Source organism: Gouania willdenowi, chromosome 13 (genome assembly GCF_900634775.1).
Source record: "Gouania willdenowi chromosome 13, fGouWil2.1, whole genome shotgun sequence".
Classification (NCBI taxonomy): Eukaryota; Metazoa; Chordata; class Actinopteri; order Blenniiformes; family Gobiesocidae; genus Gouania; species Gouania willdenowi.
This window is the reverse complement of record NC_041056.1, coordinates 11,705,510-11,729,594: the sequence shown is the minus strand read 5'-3', so window position 1 is coordinate 11,729,594 and position 24,085 is coordinate 11,705,510. Positions and strand designations below refer to the sequence as shown.

The 24,085-nt window shown below is 35.9% G+C and overlaps 1 protein-coding gene across 1 annotated transcript in view; it reads right to left on the bottom strand.

The window, feature by feature from the left end:
- Positions 1-24,085, bottom strand: part of dph1 (diphthamide biosynthesis 1) — an 83,616-nt gene that overhangs the window by 16,099 nt on the left and 43,432 nt on the right. Inside the window, exons 5-9 of the mRNA XM_028465626.1 lie at positions 18,492-18,646; positions 14,899-15,020; positions 9,809-9,877; positions 9,406-9,562; positions 572-672 (exon numbers count right to left, since the gene is read on the bottom strand). Coding sequence (XP_028321427.1) covers positions 572-672; positions 9,406-9,562; positions 9,809-9,877; positions 14,899-15,020; positions 18,492-18,646 — 604 coding nt within the window. The remainder of the gene's footprint in view (positions 1-571; positions 673-9,405; positions 9,563-9,808; positions 9,878-14,898; positions 15,021-18,491; positions 18,647-24,085) is intronic.

Genomic DNA, 24,085 nt, shown 5'->3' with positions numbered 1-24,085 from the left:
TAAATAAAATGGTCTCGACAGTAAAAAAAAAAAAAAAAAAGTGCCAAATAATTTTACATATACAGCCTTATCGCTGAAATGTGGATGTTTTTCCACAATATGTAGATTTTTCATGCTCTACTGAATTTTCACTGCAGTGTGCTCAACATATTATAACTAGGTTTTATGATAGCCTTATCTCAGGAAAAAATCCCCAATTTTTCCCTTTTTATGCCTTGTCACTGACAGTTTTTCTAGAATTTCCATGACAATTACAAAGTCAATTATCTGAACTCAATTACAACTCAATTAGTAGCAACAATTACACAATTGCAATTATAAATGACCCCCAACCCTGATCAGCACTAATGAGAATCAGCATTATAAAGCAAGGACAATATTTTCCAACCATATTAGCCTCATTTTAATTTAGGTTGCAGCTGAAACAAGTGCTTGGTTTGTTTTCAGCAGGACTAAAAATGGATTCTGAAGACTTAACACCCAATCTGCTTGGCGAAGCACTTCTGACTTAATAAACAGTGTGTCCCAATTCTGAAAGTCAGAGAGGAAACTTGTGCATCTTAATACTCACGCGTCTACTTCCGACATCAGATCCAGCTTGCTGGGGAAGATCTCTGAGAGAAGAACTCGAGTAAAGGACTTTCCCAATGAATGAAGCTTCGACTCCAGGTGCTGCAAAACATTCATCTTTTAAACATACAGTTTCACTACTGGAAAAAAACAACATTCACTTATTCTTTTGATAAGAAAACATTGCATTCTCTGCAAAGTCGTTTGTTTCAGTGGAATGTGATTGAAGTTATCACACAGGTGCACAATTTGTGTAACCTCTCACTCTGCAGAAAAATCGATTTCAGTGTACATAACCATCCTAATGTCTGGCACAATTTGCACTTGTTTGCAGTCAATGACACTTATTGGAAAATAGTTTGTCAACATGCTGAGTGTTGAAGAAAAATGCAGGCAGAAATGCTGAATCAGATGTACATTTTGCAGCGTGAGTTATAGCCAAAATAAAGAAGAAACTCATGCTTATAGACAGGAAACCACAACAGTGTATGACCAAACTTTTGGACAGGTCATTCCTCCCATCTGTCATAAGAATGTATAACATTAGCATAGCCTGAAGTGTTGTTTATTTTTCTCATCTGTAAAAAATAATGTTCCTCTACAGCCTTACTTTGTGCAATATATATATATTTTTTTTCTTTTTCTTTTTTTTCTGTACTGTTATCTTGACCAGTATCTATTATTTATTTTATTTCTTATTTTTTTTACTTTAGTTGTATTGTATATTTCATTTTTGCCTTAATTTATCCCTTTCTTGTTTGCTTGCTCTTTGTTTCTTTGGCTGCTGTAGCGTGTGATTTTCCCCACTGTGAGATCAAATAAAGGATAATCTATCCATCCATCCATCTTCTCCCGCTTAGCCGTTTCCGGGTCGCGGGGGCAGCATCCTCAGTAGGGAGGCCCAGACTTCCCTCTCCCCGGCCACTTCCTCCAGGCTCTTCCGGGGGGACCCCGAGACGTTCCCAGGCCAGCCGAGAGACATAGTCTCTCCAGCGTGTCCTGGGTCTTCCCCGGGGCCTCCTTCCGGATAATCAGTAATAAAATCAATAATAAGGATAATCTAATCTAATCTAATCCAGAAAGCTAAAAAAGATGAGGGTTGGGATGCGGTTGATCAAATTCATGGCCAAAGTTTTTTTGGTGAGGCACTTAATACAGCAGCAGAAAAATGTTATCAGATAAATCCAAAGTGTAGGCCTCATAGATCATTAAATTGAAGATAATTTGCTAAAAAAAAAAAAATACAAAATTAATAAGTTAGAATTCCTTTTTGAAAGTTTGTCTTCTTCTCAAAGAGCAAAACCTTAAAAATATCAAATAAACCAAGTGTTTACGGTGGATATGAAAACAATCTTTCAACAATTTCAACCTTTTACATTGTTCTTTCGTGCAAAATAATCTTCGAATCATTGATCTCTGAGGCGTACACCTTGGATTTACGTCTCCTGCAGCTTTAAGTTCTATGACTGATAAGAATTTTAAATAAATGTTGTGTGAGATTGCCGTCACTCCAGTCAGAAACCTTTATGGCACAAACTGCTACGTCTCAGAGGAGATAAAGAACCTTTATGTCAAAAACACATTCAGTAACATTACAGAATATTCATCAGTTTTTTTAAAAGGATGGAATCAATGTTTGTGTTGTATGAATGTATATTAATTCAATGGTCTTTTTCAAACCAGTAAAATCTGTTAATTTTCAATGAGAGCAAGAGCCAATGGCATGAAAGAGCCATGAAAATAAAAACACAAAAAGCTACAAGTATTTGGATCTTTGGACACGTTCAGAGATTCTGCTAAGAAGGATGACAGACTGTATTTTTTTATTCAACATATTTTTATTGGAAATCTTCAATATAGTTCAAAAAACAACAAAAAAAATGATCCAGTAATATCTATCAGAGTATTAATTAATTAATACTTGTATCCATAAAACAGACAGCCAGCATTACAATGAAAATAAGAAGTTTAAATATAGACATATATACCTGTATCCTCCTTTTTTATGAAGTAATCTAAGCAAATCAACTATCCAAAATTAATCTTTGAAGTAAGGACCATTTAACCATGAATACGTCAGTTTTCATTTGCAGTCTTGCTGTTATTAGCTCCATATGGTACACTTCTTTTAGTTTGTTTTCCCACTGAGTAATAGTGGGGGGCTGTGGTTTGAGCCAAGAGACCGTAATCATTTTCTTAGCAATTAAAAATAATACTTTAAGTATACATTTGATACCATTTAACCTCATATTGTTAGGGAAAATTCCCAATATTATGAAATTTGGCTCTAATGGGATTTCAATGCTGAGACATTTTATTAATTACATTTTGTATGTCTTTCCAATAATTAATTAGTTTTGGACAGTCCCAAAATACATGGGTATGGTCTCCCACAAGACCACAGCCCCTCCAACACCGATCAGAGGTTCTACCAAACCTGGATGTGACAAAGGGAGTTCTAAAAAAATCGAATTTTAGTGTTCCACTCAAATTCTCTTAGGCTCTGACTGTTTGTTATTTCATGTCCCTCCCGCAATGCCTGTTCCCAGTCATCATCTTTGATTATTATGTTCATTTCTAGTTCCCATTTTCCCTTAACTTCCTGTGTATTCTCAGTGCTTTCTTGTTGTAATATTTTGTAATCATGAGATATATATCTACTGTTTATTTTCCTTTTTATTATGGAAAGAAACAATTTCTGATGAACTACGGCCGGGCCCGCGGAACGTCTCCGCACTAATCCACAGATTTCTTTAGGACACATAAGGGTTTTGAATCTAATCCTTGGATGTTTATTCTGACAAATACATTTTGTGAGCCATTTATTGAGCGTTGTCAATGTAGACATTGGGATTTTTATAGGTAGTAATTGAAACAGAAAAAAGCAATCTTGGTAATATGTTCATTCTAATTGTTTCTATCCTCCCTACTAGTGAGAGAGGTAAAATGTCCCACCTCGTAAAGTCTTTTAATTTCATCCATCAGTTTACTACTGTTGGCTTGAAATAACTGTGATGATTGTGGAGTAATTATAATTCCAAGGTATTTAAATCCTTGATTAGATCATCAAAAATGAACTTTGCCTCTTGAATTCATGGGCTGTTGGCTTTTTCACATCATTATTTTGATTGCCCTGGCGGACACCTCTTTCTAAATGAAAGAAATCAGAGCAACATCCATTTACTCTAACACATAATTTGGGATTTGTGTATTTTATCTTTATCTATTCCACAAACTGTGGATGAAAATCCATAACAGAGTTTTATATAAAAACTGCCAATTGACCGTATCAAATGCTTTTTGTGCATCAAAGCTGAGTAGTATTGAGTTTTGCTTATTGTGTTTGGCCTGTGTTATGACATTTAAAGTTCTTCTTATGTTATTGATAATATGTCGGCTTGAAATGAAACCTGTTTGATGCGGGTGGATGAGGTTTTTAATATGTTTTTGTATCCTTTTAGTTAAATACCAGTCAGTAACTTGAAATCATTGCACAATGTGAGAGTTTTTGGTCTGTATCCATTACAATGCGCTGCATCTTTTCCGTCTTTATGAATGACTGAAATGATGGTTTCAGGCCATGAAGTGCTTATGTCACCATTCTTAAATGTGTAGTTATAAACCCAAGTCCACAATGGCAATAAAAGATCAATAAAACATTTACAAAATTCTCCAGGAAGCCCATCGGTTCCTGGGGATTTGTTGTTGCATAGTGGTAAAGTCTATGTTTTTGTCTCTTTAACTACCTCTCGGATTTCATTCTCCGTTATGTCCGCTTAATGTTTCTTCTCAAGATAATAAAGGATTTATTTTATTCATTTATTTATTTAGGTTTGTAGGAAAAGCATCACATTTATCTTTTAATTTGTCGTTCACTGGTTTTAGTTGCTCATAGAGTTTTTTATAGCAGGTTGCAAACGCAATAGCTATTGCCTTTGGTCTGTAAACATCTTTATTAAATATTGGATCAATTATATCATGTACTACTCTATCAGCTTGTGTTTTGCAAAGTTGGAAACCTAAAAGGCGACTAGCTCTGTTTCCCATCTCAAAATATTTTTGTCTCGTAAATCTCAGAGCTCTTTCTGCTTTATATGTGAGAGTTTTATCTGATTCTTTTAGTTTTATTAGTGTATTATTTGATCCTGAATTTTTATGTTCAATGTCTTATAACTTTATTTTATTTTCAAAATTGATCAGTTCCTCTAAACACTGTTTCTTGAATCTAGAGGATATTTTAATCATTTTCCCTCTTCTTACAACTTTAGCTCCACTCCACAAGATAGGCGGATCAACTTCTCCAGTATCATTTATCTCCAGGAATTCTATCAAAGTTTGTTTTAGCTCTTGAACTTCTGCTGTATTAGCGAACAATGAAACATTCACCCTACAATATTTAAAGACGTTTCCCTTATTCAGGTCAAGGTGCAAAATCACAGGTGTATGGTCACTTAGTGTTATTGTTTCTATTTGGCAGTCGGTTGCTTTGTACATGTTGCTGAGAGACGCAAAAAAAGCCTACCCTTGAATAGCTATTATAGACATTAGAGAAAACTAGGAAATCTTTCTTACTTGGATTAGTATCTCTCCATGGATCCCCCAGTCCTAGTTCTGTTAACATGTTATTAAGTGTTTTTGTTTTCTTATTTTGCGGGCCCACTTCTGATGGTGTTCTGTCTAATTTACTATCTTGCACAGCATTAAAATGTCCCCCAACTATAATTATTCCTTTTGTAATGTTTGCATTCATTTGGAGCGTACATGTTTACAATAGACACTTCCTCCCCTTCCTGATCGGCCAAGTACCATTACAAATCTCCCAAATGTATCGCTGATTATCCTTTCCGTTGAAAAAGCCAATGATTTACTGATTAAAATAGCCACCCCTCTTTTTTCCCCAATATGTTTGGTTTACCCATTCTCATCTAAGCTTTTTGTGTTCGAGCTAACTTAAATGAGTTTCTTGTAATGCAATGGAGCATTGTAATTTATTTACCTGGTTAAGTATTTTTTTTTCTTTTTATAGGATGATTTAAGCAATAGACATTATATGTAACAACAGCTAACTTTCCCATAAAGATTTGACAGGTTTATAAAGGAGTACCTCATTGTTTTCTCATACACATTACAAATATCAAAGGGAATGTACCCAAAAATAAAGTTATATTTACAGTATATTTTTCAAAACAGTGTTGACCTGTTTTGTTTTTAGTTTGTCTTCGAGCTGTAGACATCTTTGGTAGTGTCTCACGTCGATTTATAGCGAGAAATGACGGCTATACTGGCTAGTTTTTGGGTCTTTCCCCGGAGCTAAGGAATCAAGCTCAGGAATTGCATTAATACAGATTGTATTAATGCAAAATGACACTATAACATGCTGTCACATAAGAAATGAGCTATCGTGTGCACAAAGACTTGAAACCCCTTAACTGATATGCAGAGATGAGTTCCAGTGCGACCCTGCAGTAAGGTGTATGAGGGTGGGGGGGTGGGGGGGGCATATACGACAGAAGTAGCACAGTTCATCTCCTGACCTGTATTTAAAGACTCTTGAAATCCTCAGTGTGCTACGCGTCTGTGTCCCCCTGAGGAGCAGCAGGTCATCATGAAGCTACTGCTACTATTTGTAATCACACTAAGGTGAACTGAATCAGCCCTGGACACCACACAATTAAAGTCTACATCCAGCTCAGTGATTTTTTCTATTTTGTGGATTAAGGCTTTAAAGCTGTGTCCAGGTGACTGAAGTGTCATCAACAGAGCTAGAGAAGAATCATATTCCCTTTTTGAGATAAAGGTAAACATGTTATGCTCTGTACAAGCCTGTGCTCTTATCAGCCTCGATGACGTCCCTTTACTGCAGATACTATCGGAAACTAAACTTCTTAATCTTTAAGGATCAAAATGGAAGAACTTATGAGTTTTTATTCAAATGCTTCTTTTAGAAGAAACTTTCCGATTATCTTGCAAGAACACGTCTTACATCACTGGCCACTCTTACAGATCTGATTCACACACACACACTCAATAATATAATCCTGAAAAACACAGACGTGTCTGCTAAACTGTTATAAAAAAGTAATAATTCTTATAAAATCCTTAAATTTCCTTTAAATTATGACATCATATTTCCTTTAATTAAATAGAATTTGGTCATAATATCTAGGAAATTTAAAGTGAAGATCCTGTTGAGACTGATATCTGTCACTTATTGCTTGGATATTGTCGGCTTCTTACACATTTAGTATTTTATGTGGACGTAAAAGTGTTAACTAGGGCACAATTATGTTGAAATTATATAAAATTTTAGATGAATGGAAAACACTTTGTCGTAAACCAATGCATTCCTTTAACAGAGTGCAGGATATTGCTGAAAGTTTGCTCAAAAAGTGTAGCACAAAGACAGATTTTCATTTAACGGCTCAGGACTTTCCTTTTAAAGAGCTGCTGAGAATATGCTGATGCAAAGTGAATGTCTTGTAAGCAAGTTATTTTCAACCTCTGTGCCATAAGATTCATCATCATCATGACCAATCACCATAAACATGAGATGCCGTGTGATCAGAATCACTACGTCCGTTTGCTAGAATAAATCATGCACAAGAAGTAAGGACCTTTGTGCTTGGTATAGATCAGTGGCTATCTAACTTTTTCTGCTGCGCCCCTCTTTGATGAATGCAAAACTCTCAGGACCCCAACATTCCGACAACGTTTTTTTTTTTAAAAAAACCCCAGTGGAATCTGTCATTGTGTCCTTGGGCAAGGCACTTTACCCACATTGCCTAGTATGAATGTAGTGTGTGAGTGAGTGTTGGTGGTGGTCGGATGGGCAAAAAGTGTGACCTTTTTTGAAAAAAATTCTTCTTTTTCCAAATCTCATAAAAATAACAGTATTTGCAATAACATATTTTAGAACAGTAATAAAGCTCTTTATTAATAAAATGCAAAGAAAAAAAAACACTGTCTAGTTTTTATGCGAAAGGTTCAGCAAGGTCATTCTAGTCTCGTCTCTGGAATGCTCTTCCACACACTCTGCGGATGCTGGACTCTGTAGATGTTTTTAAAAGTCATCTAAAGACTCACTTTTTTAATGGAGGCTTTCTTGACACACTCCTGTTTGTGAATGGACTCTTTTATACATTGTAGCATCATTGTAGTGGACTTTTATATGCATTGTGCCCTTTTTAAACTGTAAATTGTGAAGCACTTTGTGACCCTGGTCTGAAAAAAGCGCTATATAAATAAACTTTACTTACTTTACTTACTTACTTACTTAGTGCCACCTCCGCACCCCCCCCTTTATGACATCACTCCCCCCCAGTTTGGGAACCACTGTTATAGATCATTTCATCATTGTAAGAAAGTGTTTTTTTTCTTTCTATTATTTCAGGATTTTCTTTCAAGGGGTTGTGCATGTGTTCACAGCATTACATGGCCAATCCCTGATTATGTTAAAGAGTTGCTAAAGCTTTGTGTCCTTAGCCTCACACTGAGGTTATCAGACTAATGTCTTCTTGATGTTCTTTGTAGCAGACTAATAACTACGGGGGATTGTGCTTCTAAAGACTCTGGATCTGTCTTCCTTTGGACCTAGGGACTATGCGCAGCACATTAACATAACCTGTGTTTTTAATCCACTTTGTAATGATAACAAAGCAGTCTAGATGATTTGCACATGAATATGTGTGAATCAAAATGTGATTTGTAAATAAATACAATTATCTGTGAAGTCCATTAAATATTAAAAACCATCTTCAGGACAGATTACCTACTTACCAAACTAAATTTCAGCATTTTTTTTACTTCAGCGCCGGATATGGAATGAATGGTTATTGCCATTGATTTAATGACATAAGATCAATACAATTGATTGAATTTCATGGAAATACGTGGAAGATATTAATATTAATGTCCCGTTCTGTCCATTTCTTAAGTGACATGGATGAATATAGTCTCCATCAGTGGTCCCAAACTGTCATGCAGTGTGCAGATGTGCAAGACTGATAGAGACGTATCCACACAAACTCAGTGCTACTGTATAATCGCGGCCAAAAGAGCATTTACTAAATAGTGACTTCTAGGGGGTGAAAAATCATGCAAACAATTATATTTCTTTAAATATTTTTGTTTATTTGACGTTCTTTTATTTATTAAAGCAACATAAGGGTAAATCATCCATGGTGGTTAATACTTATGATAGGCACTGTATCTAATTTAAATAACTCAGTATATAACTCAATATTCTCAGTTATCTGGACCAGTGATCCTGATAATGGTACCATGATCATTCGCACTTTAAATGTCTATCCCAATTAATAACCATACAGTAGGCCCAAATGTATAGGCACCTCCATTTTACTGAGAAAAGTCACGAAAAAATGCACAATCTGGATCTGATCTGCACGGTGGGATAATTGAGAAACCAACCTGATGTAACTGATTAAAGTTTCATAAAGATTACTGTTACAAACTGAAATAGTTTTTCACCAATGATATGAGAAGAATATCAGTATATTGATCTGGATCCCCTCCAAAATTAAATTTAATATTTCATGAGGTAAGTTCTATCTTTGTAGTGCTGCTAAAAGTCGAACAAACAAAGAAATAAATGGTGGTAAAAAATATTCCCTCCTTAGTCGAAGAAATAACAGTTGTTTTTTTATTGTTCATCAACTAAAATGTGGAAATAAGCACCTGCACGGGCCGTCTCATTTACACTACATGCTACTAAATTGCTTGTCGCTTAAATGTGAAAACCCCTGCTTAGAAAATTATTACAAGCTATTGCATAAGTGGCCTTAGGGCATGGAGAGCTTTGAAATGAGTCATTCTCACCTCCAGTACTTTGGGGCTGCCCTGTCTCCCCAGTGTGCCCAGTATCAGGCCCCATCTCTGAGCCACTCGAGCCTTGTCAATAGCCTGAAGCCTCAAAGCACGCATGGCCTCATGGTCATAGTATTCCCGGGTGAAAACCTTACTGTATGGGTCATATCTGCAAACAAGTCAGAGATTGACAAATGTAAACAAACCTTTTAAATTAGACAATTTGTTACAGTTTGCTATTAGGTATTGTTCGATGTTAGAAATTCAAGGAAAGGTAGGTTTAATTGTAATTGTAGTTAGCATTAGTAGTGTTGTAAATGTTAAAACAGCATTTTTGTTCATAATATCAGTCGAAAAACTAGAGAGATTTCAAAAAATATGATATTAAAACTTATGCCATCTTAAAATAAAATACCTGTAGGCAGGAATATCTGGGTTTGCAATCATGATTGACTCCAAGTGAAATCGCCCATCTCCGAGATAACTGCACACAAAGCAATCAGTTCATCATTTAAAGCTTGAAAAACACAAGGATAAAGCTTTTTTGCAGACCGCCGTCATCAATCTCATTTAAATTCTGGATGCATTTAACCATGTTGAGTACTGAACAATTATTGACTGACTGTATTAATCTGATTTGTTTCCCCCAAATCTGTTTTTAACCCTCAGGCATCACTGGAAGTTACTTCTCTCTGAAATCACTCAAGCAAAAATTTTTTTAAAACTACCAGTTTGATATACACTTCTTAAAGACTACATTTTCATGGTTTCACTTTAACTAGAGGGTAAGATAATAAAGGAAGACTAGCTAGCTGTAACTAAAAACAGTAAGAAATGTTGAAGTATAAACATGCAACACTTTATTTTTCTCAATTCATCCAATTTTTTTATTTTCATTAAATTTAAAGCAGACCTAAGTAACTTTTTCACCTTCATACATCCTTCTCGTAGTCCCTGTTGGTGTAACAAAAGCGTTTATGGGGTGATTGGGGGTCTTTCATCCCCCCAGAAAACCGTACTTGTGACTTTTCCTGCCTCAGACCCGGTGGCAAGACGTACTGCTTTACGGCAGCTCAATACAAGCTAATGCTAGATTATGACCAGCCCCGTGGCTACAAATTCACTTTTCTCAAACTTATATCATGGCAGAGCCAGCAAAAAAAAAAAAGGCAGGAACGGAGCAAGTAACTCCATGCAGTGACAGCTCAGCAGAAACACACAGCAATCACGCAAGCAACCCAGCGCTCCATCAGGCAGCACACACACAAATGTTCATCCATCCATCCATTTTCAGAGCCGCTTTGTCAGCACACAAACACATCACACACATTTCCACACTCCCTTCCGTACTAGTCCCACATCATTCATGTATTTTACTCGTCTCTCTGGGACAATATGCGTGAAAGCACCCTTAGTGCCACTGTTGTATTAGGATTTTTCAGTGATCGGTTGCTACCGTCTTGGGAGAGCAAAGGTGCACATGTAGCTGTGGGGTGTGGCAGGTGGCGGGGGGTGCAGAATTTTTACGACAGTGACATAACCAAAAGGGACCTTTAAGGGGAGCGCTAAGCGCAAGTTACATAGTTCTGCTTTAATAGAAAATTGTCATGTTACTATTTTACCAGCCACTAAACTAAAATTTTATTTTAAAAATGTGTCAAAAGAAGAATTGTTAGTAGATATCCATACAAACAGAGGAAAAATGATGGGGCTGCCTTAACCCTATAGAACACTATCAGTGGGTGATTTTCATTTGATTGTGTTTGTCAGAGTGTCTTGGGTTGTGGGGTAGTTTCAGCATCTTCTCTGATGTTTTACAATGTGTGGGTGTTCCCCGACTACAAAGCTCACTTTTTCCTTTACCGACTGCATCTAAAAAATAAAGTAAAAGTGGTCCTGAAATTTCTTTATTTAGTCAATTGTTGTAAATAAATATACCAAAGTGGTGATCGAAAAATGCTATTTTTTGTTAAAGAGACTAATGTTTGCCTTCTTTTGGGAAGCCTCAAATCCCCAGAAATCAGTGGACCAAAGACTAAGTTTCCAGTTTCATTATTTCTTTTTCCAAGAATTTTTGATACCTAAATTCCTAATTTTTCAGAAAATTTTAGTTCATATTTTTCGACTCCACCCATGGTAGTTTTTCCTTTTTTTCCATTTTGTTAGGCATGGCATAGTTGAAAAGAAAATACTACAACTCTAATTTGTCATGTATTGTCATATTTTGATAATTACTTTTTATGGGGTATTATTTATTGGGTAAAAATCACCTGGCGATAGTGATGGTGTTACTAATTTTAGCGATAGTGTTCTGGGGTTAAGGGTGGAGCCTCAGTCCACCTTCATCAGGCATCCTGACCCTAACAACAGCAGCAGGCTGCTTACAGAGAACAAATCCCCCCCCAGCTCCAATTAACCCTTGATCTGGTGTTAGAGATTCAGTGGACACTTAGCAAGTGTAGGTTAAAACGGTAAATCCACTGTGGCATGTATACACCTGCTAGCACACTAGAAGCCCCCCCCTGCTCTGAGTGGGACTGAGCTGCATCCTGCTGTTAGTGTGAGGCGGTTCAGGTTGGTACTATACTCATTACAGCACCGCCTCAGTGGCTCAACAGAGAGAGAACATGCAATTATAGTCACTAATTGGTCAGGGTTAGAGCAGCTTTAGGCTTTGGCTGCTCCGAGCTATGGGTGGTTTACTGTAAAGGTGACCTGTAGACACAATATGAGCCTTTACATGTGACTCCAGTGTGTCTATATTAACACATACATGCAAGTTTCCATCACAGCACACATGGAATCACACTCCTTTAAATGTACATACACTTGTACAAGTTGTGTACACTTTATTTCCACCGCATCACATATTTTTCATATACTTCAGACCAATCCATCGATATAAAAATATGTTATACATTTCAAACCCTTTTTATGTTTCTATGGACTTTTGAATGAGAACCTCTTTTTTTCAGCAGAAAAAAACACTAAATATGCAGTATTTCCAAAGTAAAATATTTGAGATGAAAATATTACAGCCTTGACCGTGTCATTAATTGATAGCAGAATTTAATTTAATGCATTATCATTTTTGGCACAAGGACAGTTTTAAAGGAAAAAAATACACTTGTACACCTTGTATATTTTGCAAGATAAGAAATCCAGGCCTTCATTGAAATTTCCCTCTAACTTTAAGCAAATGGTCTCTGGATGGTTGGGGGTCATTACACCTAAAAATATTTTCCCTTTATTTTGAAGGTAGAAGCTTATATCTATTAGGCATGATTACAGTATATAAAAATATGTGGTTACAATGGGAGTCAATGGGACAAATTTGGTCAGGAGATTATCAGTACCAAGTGTCAGTATGATGCATATCTCCTTTTATATACACTTCCAATGCACAGGACTTTGGAATTAAGCAATTTAAAATGTAAAAACAATAATGGCAAAATGGCATACAGCTGGCCTTTTAAAGTGACCGGAATATTGAGAGCCAAAATAATAAAAACACCTAAAATGTCACTTTTAGGTCACAAAGATGCTCCGAGGGTTAAAGAGTATACAGCACATTTGTTCCCAGCCTTTTTTTGCACATTTTTCACCCTCTCATTGTGATTTGGCAGCCTATACATTTTAACAAAGTAAAAAGAAATTGATCTGTGGCTTGAAAGGCTCTCGTCGTTGACTCCAAGAAACCACATTGCCCCTATTCATATTTTATGTTGCTCACGAGCCCTTTAACTGTTGAATTAAAAGCAATGCATATTTGTATTAAGTCACAGAACATCCGGAGAGGCCGAGAAGTGCAGCAGATGGAAAAGAAAATTCACCTATTAATTCCTATAGCTTGCTTTTTAATGTGTGTTAGATGAAGCTTGTTATATAAGCTTCAGGGAATGAATGATTTCTAAAGGTTTAACAGGAGCAACATAGAGAAATACGGAATCATCCAATTAACTCTAACACTTCAGTATTCACACCATTGACAGAATACAACACATGCACATTTTATAGCTCTATAAATGTACTCATAAAATTGATAAAACAGGAAATTAACCTTTCCCAAAGGTGATAATCACAAAATTAAAAAAACAGACTTTAAGGAACTGCTGTTTAATGTTTTATCAAAATATTACTCTGCTAATAAGTTGTTAGGATCACATCATAAAATACTTTCTATACCGTGGCTTTTAAATCTATTCCTGTCCTGTTAAGGGAGTGTTTTCACACAGAAACATGGAGCTACTTCAGCAGAATAAGTGGGATTATGCATCACATCTGTAGCTCACGTGCATGAAAGCACATGTGCATGGTGAATGTCCATGTGAGAACAAGAGTGAATAACAGCAGCAAACCAGCTTTAATGATTTTTACTCTTACCACACGACACCAGACATCATACACATCATTTAAGGAAGAAAACAGAAAAAAACTTGTTTCCAATTGAATGCTACCAAAAAGTAAAAACATTGTTATTTACAGGATCATTTTAGTAGTGCCTTTCAAGTACAGCATCTAGCTGTTTACTAATAAAATAATATTAATAACAGGGTTGGTTATTGATAATTCAATACCACTGGCAGTCACTCCAGTGGAATCTGTCATTGTGTCCTTGGGCAAGGCACTTTACCCACATTGCCTAGTATGAATGTAGTGTGTGAGTGAGTGGTGGTGGTGGTGGTCGGAGGGGCCGATGGCACACTTTGGCAGCCTCGCTTCCTTCATTCAGCCCCAGGGCAGCTGTGGCTACAACAGTAGCTTACCACCACTAAGTGTGAAGTGAATAACCCCTAATTCTGTAAAGCGACTTTGTGTCCATAAAAGCGCGATATGAAATTGATGCATTATTATTATTATTATTATTATTATTATTATTATTAATTATAATTGTAATTTAAAGAATATGTAGTTGTCATGATCGTAATTAAATTGTAAATGCATTTAGATAATTTACTTTGTAATTGGAATTGCCATGACACTTCTATAAAATGGTCAATTATAATTTAAAGCAAAACTGGGGAACAATATTACAATTCTATGTACAGTTCTACACATATGTAGTTAACAATTATCAAAATATGTTTAATATCAAGCTTTACCACATTTTACCATTTAAAAAAAATATTAAAACTTATATTCTAATCGACTAGGAAATAAATTAGGTGAAAGATATTTGTTTTTAGTGTATTTTACACCTGATTTAGGACACGTTATCATAAGAGATGCTAACAGAAAGCTAACACGAGAGGAAGGTTAACTTTTATTAGGATTTTTTTCAGGCTCAGAAATTGTGATTCATCTTAATTGAACTTTAGTAATCGTAATTGACTTCCTGAGGATAAAAAATAATTGTAATTTATTATTGTAGGAAAAAAAAATTGTAGTTCTTGTAATCAAACATGGGTAATTGAACAACGTAATTGTAACTGAAAAATGTAATTGACCCCAACCCAGAGTAATAATAACAATAACAACACAACGGTACGCAGGTTTCATACATACATTATGGCATCAACATGACGGTCCAAGCGAGGCGACGTGCAACCCAGAATTTCCCCCGGTGACAGAGGGCGACACTGTGGGACGAGGATGTCATACTCTGTCTTGAGGGCTGCACTCACTGCCTGCATAAGAAGGGATAAAAAATAAAAAGAAGTTAGGGACAAGAAATGATAAAAGGAGTTAGAAAACACTCAACATTATTCAGAATAGAATTTTTAGTACAATTTTACACTTTCTTTGTTCTGTTTTTATGCTTCCACGCATCAAATTTGAAGTGAATAATTCATAGCACTAATAATGCTCTATTTTTAACAAAGTACTTATTTTTGAAATAGCCAAATAGAGCATAATTACTTCCCCTAGTTTCAAGTATTCAGAGTGTGGAGCACAATCTAGCTCTGATGGTAGTATGCACCTTCAATCAGAGGGGAATGGAATGGAAATGATGACAGTAAATTATACTTCATTTTGATTGCTCATTAAGTTGATCTTAAAGTATTGCATTTGGTACCAGCTGCACAACCCTTTACCCATATAAGGTTAAATATCATGATCAGGTCTGTGTGCAATGGAACCTCACTGCAGTTGTGATGATGTTTCATTTTCAACACAAACTGGGTCTAATAGCCACAGCTTTGCTGCTCAAGATTTATTGCATTATCATTTTGGTATGAAAAAAAAAAAAAAAAAAAAAAAATAGGCATTTACTTTATTGCAAAACCAACCTGAGAAATAAATATTCAGTTTTTGTACATTTTTATTCTAACATGCCATTTAATTTTTTTTTTTTTTTTTTTTTTTTTTTTAAAGGATTTTTTTGGCTCTAGTGGCCTTTATATGACAGTTGCTTGACAGGAAAGGGGGTCAGAGAGAGCAGGGAATGACACGCAGGAAAGGGTCCCAGGCCGGGAATCGAACCTGGACCCGCTGCAGGTGAGGAACTATAGCCTCTGTACATGGGGCGGGCGCTCTACCCACTGAGCTAAACACCACCCCAACATGCCATTTAATTAACAAAATGGCAGTTTAATACTATGAATTGAAGTAATCGTGTTATAAACGCATACTGTATCTTTTTCTGATCAACTTACAATTAACTCACTGAACTGCATTGTTACGTGCAAAAGCAAAAAATGTATTCCAATGTATGTGTTAATTTAATTGTACGGCAATATACATTAAAGCACAGTGAGCTTATGAAGGGATTTCTTTTTATCCAAAAGTAAAAAATCTAAATTTTAAATAGCTATACATACCAACATAATAGTGTGTGTGTCTTAAATTACTTTTATATTATCTTGCTTAGGGCTACAGATTGCTGTATTTATAATATAATAAGCAAAACCTTAAAAAAAAAAAACACACACACAAAAGAAACTACATACAGTGATTTTTAAAAACAAAACTGAAATCTGTTATGTTTTTTGACCTGGATGAGTGTGCAGAACATTTTATCACAATCCATAGGAATAGTATAAGTCCATGATTCTCAAATGCTGGAAAATTTGAGGTTGGCACACATGCATACACAATACACCACATACAAACATATTGCACTCAGCTCAAAAACACAGTATAACTTACGAGGCCAGAGTGCGATTTAAAAATAGCAACGCTTACATTAATAAATGTACAGAGTGGTGCTTAAAACAGCATGTGAAACATACCAAAGCTTTATGGAAGATGTAACCTGACAGAGAACTGTTTATATAAAAAGCAGCAGAAAGCACGACACTGATGAGTTCATCCCCCTGTTCATCCTCCATATACGTTGCCAATTTTACACTTGACAAGTTGCAAAGCACTTTACACAGTCAGTCACGTTCACCTACTGTCACACCCTTAGTGACGAGGCTGCTGTGCAAGGTGCTGGGTTTTTATTGATGATATCCTGGATGATACAAGACACTGATGCAAAGAGACGTTTGGAAATCAAATCAAACAATCATTCTTGACCTAAAAGCTCCCAAAAATACCTGAGTTTGATTTATTAGATAGTTATTATTAATTAGCAGTTAGTAGGAGTGTAAAAAATAGATTTATAAAAAAAACAAAAAACATTGTTTTTAATTTTTTCTTTTCCTTTGTTCCTTTGGGAACGAAACAGGGAAGAGGAAGTCAGAGTAGGAAATGGAACGGGTGGGAAGAGCTGACAGTTTTAAAGTGAGACTGAGATGTGATGCATATTGTGCATATCGTGTTGTGTAATCAGTTTAACCAGTCTGGTGGTGACAAGTGAAGAAATTGAAGATGGTGACACAGCACGCAGCCTAAGTATAATGGTGGTGGCCGTGAACAGAGAGAAATAGTGAGTGGTTATACCTAAAACTGCTATTTGGGATAAATGTGTCTAAGGTTAAGCCCAGTATGAGCTTATTCCACAGCCCAAGGCGTGCCAATGCATTAATGATCAATGTTTGTGCAGGAATTGCTTCTGCAAACCCAAGCGCCGCCCTGGGCCCAAAGATGCAGCCAGGCCAGCAGAAACTACAGTGGCAACTTTATAATGGTTTTGCTACAGTGATATACATATTTTTAGCTTCATTCAGAGGGCCAAAGTGGAAAAGGTTATGCTTCCTCCCTCCCTTGTTATTCTACATTTTGTAAAAAGTCGATTTTTCTCGCGACTTGACGTCCCGTAGCGGAAACTCCTCCTCCTGACAATTTTGGCTCAATGTGAGCTCCTTCCTCTCAAACTAGCTCAGAGCTAAAACAAACATTGTGGTTTAATGTAGAATATATATTATACTTTACTGTCATATATGTAAAGCTACATACACAAAATGTGGTCTCTGCATTTAACCCCTCCCTGAGGAGCACTGGGCAGCAACGGTGTAGAACCCAGGGAGTTGTTCCATTTTTAGTATCTGTTATACCATCACGTTTCTCTTTTGAGATGATCTGAAGTGTTTGTGACCCAACGCGACGCAGCTGTTGGACTAAACAGTGGACTATCACCTTGAATGAACTACTCCTGTAATAAGTAGTGGAAAGAAGGAGAAGAAAGCTCCGGTGAGTGTTTGAAGAATCTGACTCAGCTGATTTACTCTGCTCATGATTATGCATAAGTAGGCCCCAAAACAGCCTGTTTTTAGAACTGCTCAGAAAGTCACTTTTAGAGGGCTAAAACTGCAGAAAACAGGCGACTTTGGGAAAATAAACCTCAAATACTATGTTGTTGGGGTTCTTAGAACAAACAGAGATGGTGAAAATTTAGATAATACTTATATAATACTGAACCAGTCAAATTTTCAATTTTGGCTGCAGTTTTTTTGTGCCAACTGCTAGTGATGTAAGGATATATCCCAAATCGGCCAAAAATCTATGCAAATAAGGGGGATTAAAATTGATACAGCATATATATATATATATATATATTTTCTAAGCCAGGAGCTGAAGCAAACTTTTCGTATATTAGTTTAAAAAAAAATCTTGACAATTTAAATAAAAGAATAAGAACCTGTTTTTTCTCCAAAATACGATCTCTGTTAAAAATGTAATGAAAAAAACATGTTTTTTTCTAAAAACATATTACAAAATTAATGAATTTCTCCATCACACAAAAATTCACGTTTACCTGTGTGCCTGGTTACCTGCAGAGCTGCCACAAACTGAATAGTGCTGACAAGTGCCAAAGATTGTCCAGGAAGGAAGTTGAACTTGACCGTGTCTAGGAAATGTGCATTGTCCATGTGGATATCCACAAACACGTACAGCATCTTAATCCCCGTGGTGGCGTCTATGGGGACTAAAAGAACACAAAGAGAAGAAGAACACATGAATATTTCCTACGGTTATATCAGGTATGCCTGGGTTGTATACACTATTGATGTGGCCTCATTTTAAAGCACTGCACATGTTTTATGGTGAAACTCCATGAGAACAACATACTAATACGTTTATCTAATAGAGCTATATCTAGTCTGCGTGACTGGCGCCCTGTCCAGGGTGTACCCCCGCCCAGCGCCCTATGAGAGCCGGAGATTGGCACCGGCAGACTCCTGCGACCCTGTTAAACAAGAATAAGCGGGTATGAAAATGGATGGATGGATAGTCTGCGTGATACCACTGAATCTCATGTTGAGCAGCTTTCTCAAGCACGATCAGATGCAAAGACTTTAATGATCTATAAAAAGAAATGGGACACATGATTATTATTAATGAAAATTCATTTACGGGCCATTTACAACAGAGCCGGAGTAGGGATACATGTGAGAAATGTTAGATGGCATTTAAAAACAATAGGTGAGCGTCTAAAATGATCTTACTAACATTGGTCAACACATTTCTTAAGTCATTGACGACAACAGTTGATATTGCCTAAATAAAGTGTTAACTTAGGATTTGAAGTAATTTTTTTCTAAATGTTCCCATTTTTTTCTATCAAGGCATTTCAAAAGCTTAAAACTTTGCCTTAATCACAGTGAATGACAGTCAATCAAGAGATTTACTGGGAATGGTTAAAAAAAAGATAATCGATCAATCGCAATTTTAATATTGACAATTATGATTGACAATCGATTCTTACATTTCCAAAGATGGATTATTCATTTTTCAAACTGTGATACAAACCAGGCCAGTCCTCATACTTTGGATATTTTAATAACACCATATGCTTTTTAAAGTGCTGTAAATCGTTACTCAAAAGACAAGTCAAATAATTCAGCAGCTGACTGATGTTAAAAAGAAGAGCAAAAATCAAAAGTTAATCGACAAATGTTAATAATCGAAAATCGTTTTGTAATTGAATCAAGACTTCAATAATCTAAATCAAATCAAATGGGGAAATTAGGATTATTAACCACTCCTAATTGATTAAACTCTCTAATTTAGCTTAGCATAGAAATGAAAATGCAACACAGAATAGATTTATTCAAATTAAGCCTCTGTGTGTGTTGATGTGTGTTCTTTCTGCTCCAACTACCAAGGTAAATTCCTTGTACTGTTTTTTTTTTTTTTACTTTACCTGGCTAATAAAATTACTTCTGATTCTGATTTATGGTAGATAGAATTAACAAAACTACAGCATGTAGAACAGATTTGAATTCAACAGGTTAACATATTAGTTAAGGTTAAAAATGATTATTTTTACATATATATCATTCAGAAATGGAAAAAGGGATCCATGAGGAGTAAAGGCTCTCCAATGTGAGACAACCAACTGCAATAGAAATCCAAGTATCTGCTTAAAGAAATATATTACAAATCCCAAAAGCAAAGGTGGGATACATGCAAGGATTTTATCTCCAATCTCGCAACTGTGACAAAATGAAGCACATATAGTGAGAGGGGGGAATCCTCGGACTGATCTTTGCAAATACTTGACGGAAAATGGGATTGAGATTAGAGTGAGGATTGGGGGAAAAAAGCAATTCAACTTTAAATTTGGTAAAAGCGTGCCATAATTGAATGAATAAAGTCTAAACAACACAGTGTGGAAGATCAGAGTGGAAAAAGTAATAAGATACTGGGAGAGTGGAATGGTTTGGAGTGTGTGAGGGCCATCAAATCACATGGTAGAGAAGTGATGAATGGCTCCCAATGTTCAGTAGCAGAGGGTTTAGAGAAAATGGAAATCGGTTTAAATCGACTTTGAATACATGTGGCACAGAGGGTGGTGTTGCTGCCGCTCAGCTATAGGATAGAGCTTGATATGTGCTTTGGACTTTGTGACCTGAGCAGGATCTATATATTCTTGCACTGTAAATAAAGCAGGAAACCAACCTACACAACTATGAACGACTCATGCATCTAGAACGGATGTTGAAGCTCAAGGGCAAAGATGTGTAAAAACCCAGACTGTGGGCTGTCAGTTTATATGCACTGCCATTATGTAAAGGGCTGAGGAAAGTGACATCGATCCATGTTCACATTAGCTTGACTGTCTGAGTGAATGCACTTAGCTGCTGCCATTAGATCCACAGTCTGTGAGATAGCAGCGACCATTGGCAGTCACGTCACTGCTGCTAAATATTGTTGATCTAAATGAATATACAAACATAATCAAGGAATAGTATGATAGTGTATAAGTATGTTGGATTATTTACAAACCCATATCGATGATAGAATAATGTCAGAGCGTAATGGACTCTCCTAAACTACTTTTGGTCTGGAATGAAACAATGTGTTGCATTATGAATGGGGTTTACATATTTTGATTTCCAAAAAAGAAAACACTTGTACTCAAAGTACTCAATCTTTTTTTAAATCTACCTTGTAATGGCAAAATACACTATAGCACAGTGTTTCTCAAATGGAGGTACGTGTACCCCTAGGGGTACGTGATGGCACTAGTGGGGATACTTGAGAAAGAAAGAGAGAGAGTGGAAAATGAATAAATAAAGTGGCAGTGTTGACTGGAAAAGATAAAAACTAAAGAAATAAATATATTGAGGAGCCACTAAATCAGTATTTTTCAACCTTGGGGTTGGGACCCCATGTGGGGTCACCTGATATTTCTGAAAAATTAAATTTTGTATTTTTTTTTTTTATTAAAACAATTTTAAACAACTATATTTCTACATTTTCACTTTGTGAATATAGCTAAACTAAAATACATTAAAAAATAAATAAAAAATCTGATCTCAAACATTATCAAAAACTAATTCTAGAAAAAATGATTTGGGTCTTTGGGGACGGCAGAAATTCTTGATATAAAAATGGGGTCAAAAACCAAAAAAAGGTTGGGAACTACTGCACTAAACAGCATTGTCACTCATTCACTCCATCATTATGACCTATAGTTGTTTTTAAATAGTTTTCTGAGCAAAATGATGTAGTCGGACAAAGGGGGGGGGGCTTGGATTCAGAAATAAGAGAAAAGGAGGTACTTGAGCCAAAAACATTTGAGAACCACTGCTACAGTAGATAAGTTGTTGTTGTCCATATGGTTTAAACAATTATTTCTCTGTTTAAAACAAAGACGCAAAAATAATCTGAAATCAGTGGTGACTCAAGTCAATCACCTTTATTATGCATTATGTAACAATCTGTCCTTGAAATATCTCATATAAACATTCTTGAAATCTATCAATCATTGAAACAATGAGAAACATCTCCTAGAAATTAAAACTATAACAAAGAAAACTTCAAGGCTTATAAAACATTAAATAATCATTAAATATACACTTCAATAAATAGCTGTGACCTTAACTTCCTAAAGGATAAGTTTCTTTGGAGGTTTTATCATCCAGGAGGGTTTTTAAGCTGATATTTTTTAATTAAATCCACCGGTATTTAGTCTCTTTCAGTCTCTTTATTCTTTCTGCTGCGTGTCTGACATTTCGGTCAAAGCAAAGCGGTGTCGGACTCGTTAATGATTCCATCATGTGTGAGTAAGACTACCGTAATGACATTGGTTGTAAAGAGCAACTCCTTAACTTTAAGAAATTCATAATGGCATTCATCAGATAAAGAGTAAAATTAACGTGTTCCTAGAGCTGCGGCTCTGAAACCCAGACATTTTTATCCATTTATAAATTCGTAAAGATGTAAAAAGAGGACGTATGCTCACCCTAATTATGAGAGTTTCTGCCATTCTGATCTATTATTTGGGTGTAACTCTGAGCTGCTACATTGTGAACATTGAGGACTATTGTAACAACAGTTGTTCTCTTGATGCAAACAAGTCCCAATCCTTTATTAAGATTTACAGTAGTAAAAAAGGTATTTCGTTTTTGATTTAAACAATGTAGACCAAGGTAAAGGTATACAAGGCACATGAATAATAGAATCTCATTGATACAAATGCAGCAGTGACAGAAAAGTAATGAGAGTTTATATTTACCATCATCTGTGTTTATAACACCGTCTATTTCCATACAGAAAGTTTTCTTTATGTGAGAGTGATTGTAACACAGTGAAGCAATAAGATGAAACGATACGGTCACAAACCTCTGACAGTCAGGCTTTGTTGTTCCCTTCAATTACAGTCATGTCAAGATCGAAAGATCCTTCTTAGTCCAAGACGAAAGGTTGTGGAATATTTTGAGCTTCATGTGGGCTTTAAACAGAACTATGAATATTTCAGATTAGCTCCTTCTATTGGTAACTGCCAGAAATACGAGTCTTTATCAACTAAAGGTTGGTCAAATGCTGATAAACCTGGAAAACCAATTCTTGGAAAAATTTTCGAATATTTTCCCTGTCAAACATAGTGGTGGTAGCATCATGCTGTGGGGATGCTTTTCTACAGCAGGGAGAGGGAGAAGACGGATGAAGCCATATACAGGAAAACCCTAAAGAGTCTCCAAAAAACTTGAGACTGGGACAAAGGTTCCCTTTCCAGCACGACAACCTGGGAATGGTTTAGATCAGGGGTCTGCAACCTTTATTCTCAAAGGTAGGGATGTCCCGATACAACTTCCGATATGATACCGATATTGCAGCCTTGAGTATTGGCCGATACATGAATCATTCATACTTTCATTACTTCTTCTGTAGTGTGGAATGTTAGAAAAGACTTGATCAAGTGATGTTACTCAAACAGAAAACAATAGTCAGCAATTCAAGTTCACTTCAGTTATTTTATATTGTCAGTATATGGTGGGAACAACTGAAGGCGGGGACAAAAACTTATCGGAGCGCTTATATCGGAGATTTTAGATGCAATCCGATAAAATCCGATATTCGTTTTCTGGTTGATATCGGACCAACATCTCGGGACACCCCTACTCAATAGAGCCATTTTGCCTCATCTCACCTGGATTAAAGTCCTTTCGGAGCCGAAAACAATACCTTCTCTATGATACAGTGTATTGAATTCTAGTTAAAATGATATAGAATAATGTTTGATTTAACTTGATTTATATTGATCATGTAAATGGCAACTTAAAAACAGTTTAAAATCAAATCAAATAAATTAACAAGAAATAACAACAAAACAGTATCTTGCATCTTCAAATTTGTACTCATCTCAGTTTACATGAACAATGTTATATAAAAAAATTTCTTTTTTTTTAGTTCATGTTTGTGAAGGGCTGCAAAAAGTAACTTGAATTTGACAACGCATGATCATGTGGTCAACACATGCTAATTTCTAATTTCTTGCCACACATAAAGCATACATATTTAACTGACACATTGGCGGTTAAATGAATCTGTTCCCACACAATTAAAATCTCTATTTACTTCCAGAATATCTTAAAGAAATGTATCTTACCAGGTATTTAAAACTTGAGGTTAGCCA